The sequence below is a fragment of the Pectinophora gossypiella genome, chromosome 5 (assembly GCF_024362695.1).
Source record: "Pectinophora gossypiella chromosome 5, ilPecGoss1.1, whole genome shotgun sequence".
Lineage (NCBI taxonomy): Eukaryota > Metazoa > Arthropoda > Insecta > Lepidoptera > Gelechiidae > Pectinophora > Pectinophora gossypiella.
Genome location: NC_065408.1, coordinates 12,906,747 through 12,921,607, shown reverse-complemented (window position 1 = coordinate 12,921,607; position 14,861 = coordinate 12,906,747). Strand labels below are relative to the sequence as shown.

Genomic DNA, 14,861 nt, shown 5'->3' with positions numbered 1-14,861 from the left:
CTTTTGTTTTTTTTTTCTTTTCATCAATCTACTCACGTGTACATGTTGAAGATATTTATGAAATCCGTTTTTCAATACATCTATTTTCTTTATAGGATCGCGTTTGACCATAATCTCATCTGACGGTAAGTGACGATGTGATCTAAGGTGAATCACGCTTACCTAGCAATGCCAATTCACTCTAGCCTCGTTTAGTTTTTGATAGGTATTTGTCAACTGTTTTATGCAGAGAAACGATATTTACTGGAGTGTGCCTGCAAGTCACCAAACGACAAATAGCAAAAACTCTTGAGTGATTTTGTAAGATGAAATACATAGGCACACGTCTATTTCCCACCGGGGTAAGCAGAGACTATGGAACCCCATTTGCTTCGATCTTGAATATTCTTTCTCTCAGACGACGCCCTGAGCCGAGGTTCGCGCCCAACTGGGCACCCTCAGGCCTGTAGTCTTAAACGTTGTACCGGGTGAGAGCCTTCAGCGCTCCCCATTTGTCCGGCCAAGTAGTTAATGCAATCTGCGGCAAATCTACAATAAGTCACGTCAAAAAAAAAAGCTTCGATCTTGACACACTTTTCTTGCTTCCCTACTTTCAACAATCATTTTGTACACGAACGCCGGTTCAGAGTAGATGGTACTGAACCTTATCTAATGTACATCTAGGTCTTCTAGGTCTTCCTCTGCCAGCCCTACCACCAACGTTCTATAGACCTACTGTTTTCTTAATCCTATTATCCTTCATCCGCTCTACGTGTCGAAACCAACTTAACATTCCCTTCTCAATCTTTAAAAAATATAACATAAAGATAAATATGACTGACCATAAATGTACTGTTAGTGCTAATTCTCGGAAGCATTATCGTTTGCTTCTCCTTCTACTCGTATATAACGTATACCTATTCTTACATATTCCTCGGCGCTATGTGATATCCATTACTAGCAATAATCGATCAAATAGTGGCTCAGTCGGCTACCAGCTCTGAATGGGCGCAATTAGTCGCCTCGCTTCATCTGACACTTAGCTTATCGATTACAACCAGGCTTCAATATCCAGGTAAGTTAGTGCTGTACAAAGCCAAAAGAGCTCTAATGGGTCATCGATCTATTGAGTCACCAAGCATTTGACCATTCACCTTTGTGGTTATTTTGGAACGACAGTCTCTTCTTATCATGTGGATTATGAGATGGTTTACCATCCTCATCAACCCTGGTGTCAGCGTTATTATTGAACCGCTAAAGGCCCCTGACATGGCTCATGTAACGACTACATACTTACATCAGTAGTAACCGGGACCAAAGGCTTAACGTGCCTTCCGAAGCACGGATCATCTTACTTTCGGACAATCAGGTGATCAGCCTGTAATGTCCTAACCAAAATAGGGATTAGAAAGTGATTTTTGTGATGTGTCCCCACTCGCATTCGAGCCCGGGACCTCTGGATCATGAGCCCAACGCTCAACCACTGGACCACGGAGGCCGTTAGTATCGAAGTAATATTCTTTGCATTATGGTGAAAGGATCGCTCGCCACCTCACAATCCACGCGATAAGAAGATGATAGATACTAACATAAAGAGACACACACAACAAACGCAATACGTGTCAAACAGTGTAAAAACGAGAAACGCAATTCGTGGCGCGATGCAATTCGTGCAATATCCGAACAAAATGACGACTTGAGTACAGCGTGTAGATGACCGCGATGTCAAAGCATGTCTATGTAACTTTGATGAAATAATGGGTTATAACCATGAAAAATCTAAGCGAATAGTTATATAACTCTAAAATAGCATAATGAGGGACTTTCCAGGTTACGTGCCCCAAAATCAATATAGATGGCGTTTTACAGATCTATTTTCTCATCGCTAGGGTACACAATCCTTTAAAAAATGTAATGACAGTGGCATATATAAAAATAATTGTCGCCTGATATTCATTTGATCCAACAACCTCCGCAACAACAACACAACAACAGCCTCCGTGGTCTAGTAGTGGTTAGAGCGTTACGCTCACGATCTGGAGGTCCGGGTTCGAATCCCGATGGGGACATTGTCGAAATCACTGTGTGAGACTGTCCTTTGTTTGGTAAGGACTTTTCAGGCTTGAGTCACCTGATTGTCCGAAAAAGTAAGATGATTCCGTGCTTCGGAGGGCACGATAAGCCGTTGGTCCCGGCTATTGGCCGTAAAAACACCTCCACCAACCCGCACTGGAGCAGCGTGGTGGAGTATGCTCCATACCCCCTCCGGTTGATTGAGGGGAGGCCTGTGCCCAGCAGTGGGACGTATATAGGCAGTTTATGTTATGTTATGTATTCATTTGATCAGATATGTTATAGAATTATGTTGCTACTTATATTTCTTCTCTTTATTTTGATCAGAATAATAGAAGATGTGTTGTGCCCCAATATTCCCACTTTGGGAACGTTCCGGGCAGTAAATTTGCGCAAAACGTATGTAAAAAGAACTTTTTTACGTAATCTTTAGGTAGAGGACCAGTTTACAAGAAAGAATAATTTGAAAAAGAAGAGCAGCCAGTGTCTTTACCACTAATGACTTTGGGAACATTCCCGGCAATGGCACATCACTGGTGTGCCTAAGCCATGCGATCTGATTGCATTGAAAGGAAACAGCCTTAGAGAACGGGTAGATAAGAAATGCGTGCTAAAGTCATATTCAAGTATTATTTCATTTATGCGCTAGATGCTCATATCCATTAACAACAATAATCAATCAAGCCACCGGCTCGGTTGGCTGCTAGCACTGAATCGGCGCAATTAGTCGCCATATTGCCATCAGACTTGGAGGGGGAGCAGACGAATTATATTCCTGAGTAATCTCGTTAATATAATTGCTAGCCCTTGTTGGAACTAAAGGGAGAGCTAAATCTATTATCAGTAGGTATTACCTAGTTGGAGAAAGGGACGTACCCAGCGGTGGGATGTGTTTAACGTAACATTATATAAACAGTTATATACGTCCCACTGCTGGGCACAGGCCTCACCTCAATCAATTGGAGGCGGTACGCAGCATACTCAAACGCTGGTCCACTGCGGGTTGGTGGATGTGTTTTTATGGCTAATAGTTGATCACTACTACTATATAATCTATGTCGGGGACTTAAGCAGCTCTACATGGTTCTACCTTACAACCCATACGAAAGAAGAAGATTACAATTCTACATTAAGTTAAAACTGTTTCATCTCCCTAGAATTATCCCGTTTTTCACGGGGTCCGATTACCTAACCAGAAGATTTGACAGGTCCGGTTTTTTACAGAAGCCACTGCCTGTCTGACTTTCCAACCCGCGAAGGGAAAACCAGCCCAATACAAGTTAGGTCACATACCTCCGAAATAATCCTTTACCGCCGAGTACGTGATAATCATTCCAAACATGCTTTCGAAAATAAATTCGACAATCATTGGTTTAGGCCTGTGCCTGTGCTGGATTCGAACCTGCGACCTCAAAGTGAGAGGTAAGCGACCAACTGGGCTACCACTAGCCGCAAGTTAGAACTATATTATATATTTCTAGTGTATTTAACCATTTGACAAAAGTATCTGAAAGTTCTCTTCCGGAGTCTGTCTCCTTGAGTTTTTGTATGTATGATCTATATTGCGCTGAGCTTGAGAGGAAAGTCATAAATGCAGACACATACATAAACGTACGCCCGTATCCCGTATCGACTGAGATCGAAAAAGCCACAAATCATAAGTAAACGACTTGCAGCTTCACGCAGCCTTTGTGTCGTAAGATGAATGTGATGCACTTTATAATGCCAACAAAATATAACACATACATACATACATACATCAACATACCCTAAGCTCACGACTTTATTCCAAATTGGGCTAGTCAGAGGTACATTTATCGCAAGATGAAGTGAATACCTTCACCTGAGCTTTCTATTAGACCATGCGTGTTGAGGGTAAGTAAGCGCCTACCCTTAAGATTTTGACAGTTACAGATTTTTACAGAAGCGACTGTCTTTTGAACTTCCGACCCGAAGGGAAAATCACTCGATTACAAATTATATCCGTATACTTATCTCCAAATACACATTACTCAGGCATGGGGTTCCTTACGATGATTTATTTCACCGCTGAGCATATGACAAAACAAATTCGAAAACTAAATTGATATTTGTTTTCGTACTGGCTTTGAACTTGTGAACTCACAAAGAGACGTGTTCTGACCAGGCTACTATGGCTTTAATTAAAACAAAAGTAATATGAAAATTACTCATAATATTTCAAAATTGTCCATTATCCATTCAAATTCTAGATCATCTGTAATCCAGGGGTACACACGGAATTTTAATTCGGGGGTGAACTACCCTTAGTAATGGCGGATGACTCACAGCCCTCCCTATGTTTTCTACGGACCAGTGACTCGGCCGTTTTTTATTGATTTCAAGATTGTGACGTTTTATGTTGTTGTTAATTTATCTGTGTATGAAATGTTGTGATAAAATATTCAAAGGTGAAGATATTTTGTCTAGTGACCGCGGGTCTACTCGCGTTCTAAAATCTGTTTCTTTTTTCTATTGTATTAAATAAGTACCTACTATTAGTCAGCACGATGATCAGGGGTGTTATTTATGCCACATCGAAGCAACTTATCTATAAAAGCAATTCCAACCCATTTATAATTACATTAAGAAAACATTTCAAAAAATATAAGTGCATATTTCCATGTGTCTGCTGGAATCAGCTCCAAAATGAAGACGTGGCCTAAAGGTCTATGTAACCAGGCCAAAAATTCCAAAAAAAAAAGCAATATTGCAATTTGACGTTTGCGCATACGAATTTCAATTAGATTTTATTCCTGCCGCATTCGAAGAAAATACACATATTTTCTTCATACGTGACACTGGCAGAATTGTGATCACACAAAAGCTATTTATCAAGAATTGAATTTAAGTGCGCAATATACCTCTACACAAATGTCAAATAGCAATATTGCTTTTTAGATTAATTGCTTCGATGTAGCCTTTTTAACCCCTCTGTACAATAAAGTGTATATATTTCAATACAGATAACATTTTGCAATAGCTTTAACGTGTGGTACGAATTAGATCTGTCAAAGTGCGAAATTGTTGTGACGTTCTAGCACAGTGATGTATCAGTCGAGATTAGGCTAATCGATTCTTATCATCTAACACTACCTAGGTCATTGTAAGGCGGTTTCAGTTTTCATTTTTAAAAATGGATGTGGCGAATCATTATAACCTCATATTTTTAACGTGACGTATTGTTGTACCTATAAGCATCAGCATTACCTAACTACTTGGCCGGAGGAATGAGGCCCCATATTTTACATGTTTGGAATTATATGGAGTCGCAAACAGTCTATCCTTTTTTTACTGTCATTTCAGCGGAGTTAGTGGAATATTCCAGAATGCACGTAAATCTGTCGCACCCGGTTATTGGCATACGACAGTAGTGGATAGTCGTTAAGCTGAGTCAGATGCCTTCGGGCGGATTGAAAACTGGCAACTAGATTGACTGGTAACCTAGGTATACTTCCCGAAAAAGCAATGTGGATGAAGTACGCTTCATACTCTCAGTCGAATGACATGAGCCTCGCTCAGATTTCAGATGGAGATAATATATGCTGTCATGATAAATTTTCTTAACCTACTTGAAGAGAACCTACTTAGAGCGAAAGAGATGTGTCAGTGGTACCTAAGTGTCAGATATCACTTGATCAAAGCAATTCACCTAAAAAAGCAATATTGCTTTTGACATTCCCTGATATTGCGCACTTACTTTTAAATAGATTAATAGGCTCCTCAACAACGTAGTAATATGAGATACTTTTTACGAAACGTCAAAACGAAAGTCTTCTTTAGAGTTTGTGTAGAAATACTATCCTGTGACGTCATCCATAAAAGCGGTCAAACATCGTACTCACTGTTTCTTAATTCATAAATAAAACTTGAAAATAAGTAGAAAAGTAAATTGAGATTGATTTTTGGTCATCTTAGACTGGATTCTATTTCTAGATTAGCATTTTATAATTTATCTTTGACCCATTCAAACACTCTATTGTTTCAATGTGGCCTTTGTAACCTGCTTGTTCAAACCAGTTATTCAAAATACTTACATCGATTTGGTCTAACAGAAATCTTGATGGTGCGAATACTCAGTTCACTTTGCGATAGATATATCTCTTGACTAGCTCAAATGAATAGGTTGTGAGCTCATGAGGTGAGTTGAATCACCATCAAATCAATGTCACTTGCTAGTTAGAAAGGATGCGAAATAAGTTTATAAACGTCTATTTACTTATACAGGGTGTTAGTGACATCGTAAAGAATACTTTAAGGGATAATTCAGGCCATGATTCTGAATTGATATCAAGTGTAATTTTCCGTCGTAAAAGTATAGAATGGAAAATAATTAAAAAAAATAAGATCTGCAATTTTCATGACTTTTCAGACAGAAATTTCCACTTGATATCAACTCAGAATTATAGTCTGAATCATACCCAACAGTATTCGTTACGATGTAACTAACACCCTGTATATATATATAGCACGGAGCCTACCTACTTCCTATTTGATCAGATTACTTAGTCTTTTAGGTAAAAAGTTTTAAACTTTTACGCTTATTATGAAGTATTACGAGTATCTATTTATTAGTCCATTATACGATCCTTAATAAAATCAAAATTAAATGAAATAAAATTTAATTAATATACTTACCGCCGATTTTAACTAAATTCACCGTGAAACGGATTCTGAAGTAGAAAACTCCCAAGAAATTAATAATTAAGAATGAAATGCGAAAACCCCCAATTAAGATAGGCAGCTAAATTCCAAAGTTCAAAATTAATTTGCTGAAATTATAACAATTGTCGTCTTTGAAAATGTAATCAAGCAACTTACTAGAAATATGATTTTCGAATGGAGTTCTGGTGACGAATTCCTGAAACAAAGGACATTATAAATTTAAAAGAATGTTTAAATTATGGAATACAATTCTTATAACGTAATATGACTAACAAAAGTGCAGAATACGGATTCAAGATAAAATAATTCCTAAAGAAAATAGAAATAAAAATTAACGATTATTAAAACTTTACAGTTCAATTATTATTATTTACAGTTCTGTTAGTGACATCGTAACGAAAAATTTGAGGGATAATTGAGCCCGTGATTCTGAGTTGATATCAAGTGGAATTTTCTATTGCAAAATTATTTAATTTTAATTAATTTAAAAATCAACAAAAAGAATTAAATTTCCGAGATGAAATTCCTGAATCATCCCCCTCAGTATTCGTTACGATGTTACTAAGTCGTACCGTGGGTCGCCTAGCGCGTAAGTGCAAGCAACACCGCCCGTGCGCTCTGTCCCTTACTCGTATTGTCTACTCCTAAAACTATCCTATGTTCTTTCTCAAGGTCTAACCTTTTATCCTTTTTACCAAATTTTATCAAAATCGGTTTAGTAGTTTTGGTGCGAAACAGACAGAAAGAGTTACTTTCGCATTTATTTAGTAGGGAAGTAGGGATTATGGGTAAGTCTCGGCTAGCAGAAGCTTTGACGAGTTGCGTCCTTTGTCAAGCTGCACTAGGGGTCCATTAGGGGCGAGTGTTCACGCGGGAAGCGTTAATGAGATTAGTCCACGGTGTGCTCTGGGACGAATTAGCAGGGTCTTTTGACGGCCACTAGGATTATTCTTCAGACTTTTGGCTTTGACGCTCTAAGTTGGATGGTTAATGAAATTATGAATGCTTCACGGCTGAAGTGTGTGGACTCAATGTCCATACAAATAGTATGTAATACGCGCGTAAATCTTTCGTAATAATATAATCAGACTTAAGTGTATACGCTTCTTCGACAGGAGGGGGCGACCTAACCTAACCTAACTCCACTACACTGCTTGTAATGAAATCTTTATTTTTTTTACAAATGCATACATAAACTCAAGCCTAATTTCCACAGGGATAAGCAGAGACTATAATTCCATTTGCTTCGATCCTGACACACTTCTCTTACTTTCTCCATATTCATCAATCGTTTCATATAAGTACGTACGCCGGTTCGGAGTAGTTCGTACTGAACCTTTCTAAGTACATCTCCAATTAAATATGTAATATAATATTTTATTAATTTAGAGATATATTATCATCCTAGATAAATTGGTAGGCTCATTAAATAGATAGGCGAAAACATTAAAAGCTCTACATTCTACATATTCCCTTCCTTGGTTCTATAGGTAATATACAGGGTGTTAGTGACGTCGTAACGAAAACTTTGAGGGATGATTGAGACCATGATTCTGAGATGATATGAAGTGGAATTTTCCGTCGCAAAAGTAGGGAACAGAAAATAATAAAAAGAAAAACAAAAATTTTCATGAATTTTCCGACTGAAAATTCCACTTGATATCAACTCAGAATCATGGTCTGAATCATCCCCCTCAGTATTCGTTACGGTGTCACTCACACCCATACCTACTTGTATGGGTACAGTATGTACTTGTGCGGGGTGTAAGTGACATAGTAACGAATACTGAGGGGGATGAAACAGCTGATTATTCTGAGTTAATATCAAGTGGAATTTTTCATCGCAAAAGTATAGAATTGACAATAATTTTAAAAAACTAAAAATAAATCAAGAATTTTGCGACGGAAAATTCCACTTGATATCAACTCAGAATCATGGTCTGAATCATCCCCCTCAGTATTCGTTACGATGTCACTAACACCCTGTATAGGTATTTCTCAAGATACTACACTTATGATCGTACAAAATTTGGTAGTATGTTATCTCTAAACATTTGTTACATATTTTTTATGTCTAAATACTTCACTTTTCTTAATATATACCAAGAACCACAAAGCACAGCAAATAATGAATGGCAATACACAATACGACAATGCCCGAGTTGACAACACGAGGGGAAACATCCAACGACAAATGTGTCTAAAGACAACAAAACTCTACGTAACTGCTTCCTATTGTCATGATCCCCTTCATAATGGTACTGAATAGTGAACAAGGAATAAATCCGGAATATCCGTATCTCCGGACATGAGTCACCGCCAGGACGGTATAACAATCGTAAAAACGCACAAAACTTCGGAAATTCTGAAAACATCCAGTTTAACGGAGGTCTTTCCGGCATACTGAAGTTATGAGACAAGTTTACAGTTTATTTTGTGTAGACGGTCGGATTCGGTTCGGGCGCTAAAGGCTACTTACTCTCTTTTCTATCAATAATAAAGCTGCAACAAATGCCAAGACATTTTTAGAAGAAGAAGCACGAAATTAAAATTAGGTATCAGATTCTGTTCTGAAAGTGTACTGTATATCATCATCACTAATTTATGAGCCACGCTCTTGTCGGTGTAACATTCTCCATGCTACTTATTTAGGAAAAAAATAGGGCAGTAGTTTCCCTCTTGCAGCCCAGGGTAGACTATTTTAAAGCTGTACTAGGACTCCTGTCCTCCGTCTCTGAATAGTACTGAGTGACAGTTGCTGCTGCCCGCTGTCAAGTTCCAGGGTACAGACCATATGACTTTCCATCCTGAATTGCCGTACTGTTGGCTTCGTTGAGGTCTTCACACGTATCCCTAGACAAGGGTTCTATGTTATACCTTGTAAGTCTGAGTCCCTATCCGAACCCCGCCACCATCTCACTACGGCCTACTGAAGCAAGAAGCGTCCACCCCGCGGCAAGGACGCGCGCAACAGGATTTGCTGCAGTGGAGGGCAGAGAAGATAACTCTGTCCCCCCTGTGTCAGTATTGTATACTTCACTCAAATTATTCGGTTAATAAAGATAGGTAATTATGATAATTACAATTGCGAATACAGAAGCTTTATCGTTTGTTTATGGTCATAAAGCCCAGAAGCCTTTTAAAATCGAAAACCTATTATTTTATTATTGTGCCTTACGTATTTGGGCCTTACGAGGGTATCTTAAGCTTGCCGCTTTGTCTACGTTCTAAGACCCTAGTTAAATAATGTCTTGAAAACCTTTGAAGCCTGTCTTCTTGAATCAGGAATAAGCATTACATAATTTATTGGTGTCCTAGAAAACTATACACTTTATTCATTTACACCCTGTCTAGCAAGAAGTAAGTAATTATAAAGACGTAGAACCAAATCCAATAGTGTGTACAGAACCAAGTTCACGGACCAGACATAGGCAAAAGGGGAGCACAAAAATATAGCGCACGTAAATACGAATGTTGATGGCATTTTAAAATTTTAGGCCAACTTAAGTAATGAAACTTTTTTATAGCATTCCCGTGTTTACTGCCATCGGTTCAACTTGGTAAATTGGATTAAAGTGTGGTGAAATTACGAGTGTAAAAAAAGGTAAAGGTTTTCTAAGAATACCAAGAGACGTGGATATTGGAGCATTGTAGGTAAGTACTTATATATTATAAACGTTAAGTAGTAAATAAGAGTAAAATATTTTTGTATTTTACGGAAGTATAAAGTTACTCTTCGACAATTTTAGGTATGACTCTCTAAATGAACTCACTCAATGAACTTGCAGTTTACATCAATATAATAAGAGTTTTTGTGTATTATAAATGTTAAGCATAACCAATTTAAATAAGTCGGATCAGTTCTGTACTTAAATATTGTATCTACTTCTTACTTTAATGCACTACTTATCATCGGTAAAGTCCAAAAAGTAAACATACTTTTGATAAATGAACACCATTACACCGAAGCTACAAAACCACAACAATCACGTATCACTCATCGCGGAACACAGAAAACAAAAAACAAAAGACAATCAACAGACCTCGCCACTCATAAGGAACAAAACAACACTCATTCGGGAACTAGCACGAAATAACATAAATTTATTGAGCGGCGAGCAAAACGGAATGGCAACAAAAAAAGCACAAAAAGCTGTTCGCGTCACGAATACGCTATAGTAATGGGGAGAGCCCTCAACGCTCCCCATTTTGTCCAACCACATAGCAAATGCGCTGAAGTAATCGATATATTATAGTTAAACTGCATAGGGTGAGTTTGCGTAGTTTATTCATTCAATATTTTTGGGAGAAGTTTTGTTAAAATCACAAGCGTCATGTGATCTTTGCGTCTTTGTGAAACGTGAATAATGTATAAATAGGATGTAGTGGTCAAAAGGTATTAGTAATTATATAGAAGCTGTAGCTACCGGATTGATTTACATAACGATATGAAAGCATTTAATATTTACAAGAGGATCAACTATTTAATAGTATTTATGTATTCGTGATGATCCTTTGAAGTTTCAAGTTGTGATTCCATGCGTGGGCGCCTTTGAAGGGCTCACTGAATCTTATAGCAACTTATATTCATAATCTTTGAAGCTATTTTCCGCAACAACAGTAGTTGAAATAAGCTCACGACTATATCCCAATTGGATTAGTCAGAGGTATAATCAAAAAGGAAAAGTGCAGTCAGTGAGCCCAGAGAATTATTTATAAACAGTGGTAAAATTATGAACCTTTAGTTGTCATAATTATAAAATTTACGTTTTGTAGGTGTTTTTGGTCTATTACAGAAACGACATGTAACCAGGAGGTCTTAAGTGCAACCAGTTAATTTGTTACTTTGCAAGAAACTGATTGTACTTTTGCACCTTATCGGGGTTTTACAAATTAATGTACGCATTAATGCTCTGGCATAATAAATACTTACAAATTAACCACAACCGCTACGAACAATATAAAATTAGGCCAATTTTTTGTACCTGGTGTAGAGTTACCGACGTCGTTGCAATTTGTCACCCCCCTCGCTTTGATGGGTGTATTATTTACGTGACAAACGATGTAAACATAATGTTCAATCATAATATTTATAGCATTCTCCACGGTACACTTGCTGGTCGATGACCTGGCCGGTTGGAGGAGACAAGATAATATACGGAAGATTCATTATATCATCATTATTATAATGTTATTAGTAGGCAACTAAGATTGGATTCTATTAATACGCTGTTTTCAGTAGTATATTTGTTTTTGGATCGATGATTTGATTGATTTTTGGAGCGTATTTAACAGTTATAAAATATAATACAGGAAAGTGATCACAATATTAATTGAGATTAATAAGGCAGTATTTCAAAAACAAGAAAGCAAGAGAAGCGTGTCAAGATTGAAGCAAATGGAGTTCCATGTCTGCTCACCCGCTTACTCCGGTTGGAAATAGAAGTGACTTTATGTATGTTATTCAAAAACGAAACACAACAGGTAGAAAAATAAATAAGAATAGTAATACAGATATAAAAGACAGAATATAAAGTGTACCTGGTTTTATTATAAATGACCTAATAAGACCACATCTGATAGCATACCTAATTCCCGCAGCAAGCGACAGAAACAAAAGACCCATTCTGTCCTCTACACCAGACAAACAAAGTAATGTCAATGACAATAGGAGAGCAGATGATGCGATTATTCAATTGCCCAAGGCCGTAGCGTATGAAGTTAATCACGGCTTGTGGGCGTTCATGGTCAGGTGCTCAGGTCATTATTGGCTCTGGGTGGTCATAAGTTTTAAAGGGGGGTCATAAAAGGTCTTAGAAAGACCTTGTGATGGCCAATGCAGGTTAAAAAGGAAAAAACTGGGTAAGCCACCTGGAAGGTTAATAAGGCCACATCGAAGCGATTCATCTAAAAGAACAATGTTGCTTTTTGACATTTGTTGACAATTTTTTTGACTTTTATATATGTGCAAATGTCAAATTTTAATACCGATTGCTTTGTTATTGCTATTTTTATTTAAATTGCTTCGATGTGGCCCCTTTAATCCCTTTGCTCCTATCAGGGGATTTGTAGTCATAGTAATTTAGGTTTCATGAAAAGATAATATTAAAGCTATACGAAGAAATGATACTCAGACTCCTCATAGGTAAATTGTCTGGAAAGACGAACGAGGCCCTTGATGATGATGTTAGTACTTAAATAAAATATTGTGTTATTTCTAACCCTAAATGTGCACATTTATTTCTTGCGTGCGCCAAATATTAGTCAGAGCCTTATTTTGTATGTAGTAGTAGATAAAATAGTTAAATAGCTACAAGTATAGGGTTGCATATAAATTTAAAATACGACAAACTAGTAAAACCTTTGAGTCTGAATTATTTCTTGAAGAGTTTGAAGGTTGAAATAGTAGTCGAGTGTTCCAAACGAGTTTCAGTTTGGGAATATTTATGGACATTCAAAAAGTCACGTAATTATTATTGCAGTTAAATGCCTGAAAATATTCGGTAATAAAGACCCCCAATATCGGCCTCCTGACCTCGTCCCTGTCCACATCCTCTATATATAGACCTGTTTAGGTATTGTTGATCTAGTGCAGTGTAAAAATGGCTTCGTTTAAGGTGTTTGTTATACTAGCATGTGTCGTGTCGGGGATCGCGGCGGCGCCCATACCAAGCGACCGTGAGTAGAATTTTACTTTAAAGATAGTGAAATTGCATTCGATAGGAGCCTCCCACAGTAAACAAGCGGCCGCGGGAGCGATTATTGAAGGTTTTTGTCCATACTAAGGTGAAAATGCGAAGGTATTTCTGTCTGCTACATTTCACGCCTAAACCGTTAAAACGAATTAGATGAAATTTGTGCAATAGAGATCGTGATTGAACAATGGACGTAGTGTAGTTTCCAGGGATAAGCTTCGTGTACTTATCACGAATTCCACGCAAACAAAGTCGTGGGTGGTGTTTCCATACTAATTGAGGAGATTCATTTCCCCGCGCTCGTGTGTTCTTTGTGGATGGGCGAATAGTGATGTCGTGAGGCAGATACGAGGAACGACTTACTTCCACCCAACGGCGATAGACTCGGTGTAATAGATAAGGGTTCTGTTAGAGATAGCAATGAAAGGCTTCCTAAGCACCTTAACGTTTTTGACCGTCTTAATTGTTTGAAATTTCACACTACAGTAAAGTTTATAAGACGCATTTTGTACTTTCGGACGTTTTAGAAGTTCCACTTAGACAATTTCCCAGAACTTTTCAAGGCTAAGTAATCAAACTAACTGAAGTCGGGGAAGTTTTCAACTTAAAGAACAAGTTTGAATAAGAAATTTGGTGAAACAGGCGTGGAGTATGATGGTTGGTTAATTATTATTCGGCCCACGACCTGTCTCGTCTGGTCTGTTATTATTTTCGTCTACCAAAGCGCCAGTTTTGTCAAGGGACCCCATAAAATAGTGATAGCGATTCTCATTTCATATGCAATGATTGATGTGGATAACGTAACGACACCACGTGTTAAGTAAACTTTCTTCCTTGGTTAGATTAAATATACAATAATAAAATAATCATTCTTTAACTTTACAATGTTATCCAGCTTTGTCTTTGAATTTTCCCATTACTAGTATTAGACATGCAATGTGTTGCCCAAAAATGCTTACAGAACAATTCCTCAAATCATTAATCGTAGTTTCCTTCAAGCAACTTTCAACGTTAGCAATCAGTATAATTATATAGTCTGGATGGAACTTTAGCTCATTGAAACTCAACTAAACACAAGAGTCAATCTCAAGTTTCCGTTCTCAAGGAAGACCTAGTTTCTAGATTCAAGCACCGATGTTCAGACTGTAACAAACTGGTTGTCTGCAGCAATAACTTGTGAAACTACATTGTACTATTCTCCGGAACCGTATTTTATATTGTAGTGGAATTATCTCCAATATATAGTTTGAGGACTAGAGGAACAGGTTTAGTGATTTAGAAATCTTTATTTTATGTTTATTTTATATTAATAATGTAGAGTGAACGGGAATCGTCAAGTGTAATTAATCATAACTATTTGCATCTTCTCTCCTTTCTCCTCTCTTGAGGAGCTCGGTGGCGCAGCTGTAAATGCGCTCGATCTGCGATTGT

At 37.7% G+C, this 14,861-nt stretch overlaps 2 protein-coding genes across 3 annotated transcripts in view; one reads left to right on the top strand and one right to left on the bottom strand.

Moving 5' to 3' along the window:
* The window catches only part of LOC126367000 (protocadherin-like wing polarity protein stan), a 273,660-nt gene that overhangs the window by 175,134 nt on the left and 83,665 nt on the right, over positions 1–14,861 (bottom strand). For both annotated transcript variants that reach the window (XR_007566430.1, XM_050010348.1), the window contains exon 2: positions 6,892–6,931. The gene's annotated coding sequence lies outside the window, so the exon portion shown is untranslated. The remainder of the gene's footprint in view (positions 1–6,891; positions 6,932–14,861) is intronic.
* Positions 13,331–14,861, top strand: part of LOC126367085 (calcyphosin-like protein) — a 111,089-nt gene continuing 109,558 nt past the window's right edge. The window contains exon 1 of the mRNA XM_050010487.1: positions 13,331–13,413. Coding sequence (XP_049866444.1) covers positions 13,338–13,413 — 76 coding nt within the window. The 5' untranslated portion in view covers positions 13,331–13,337. The remainder of the gene's footprint in view (positions 13,414–14,861) is intronic.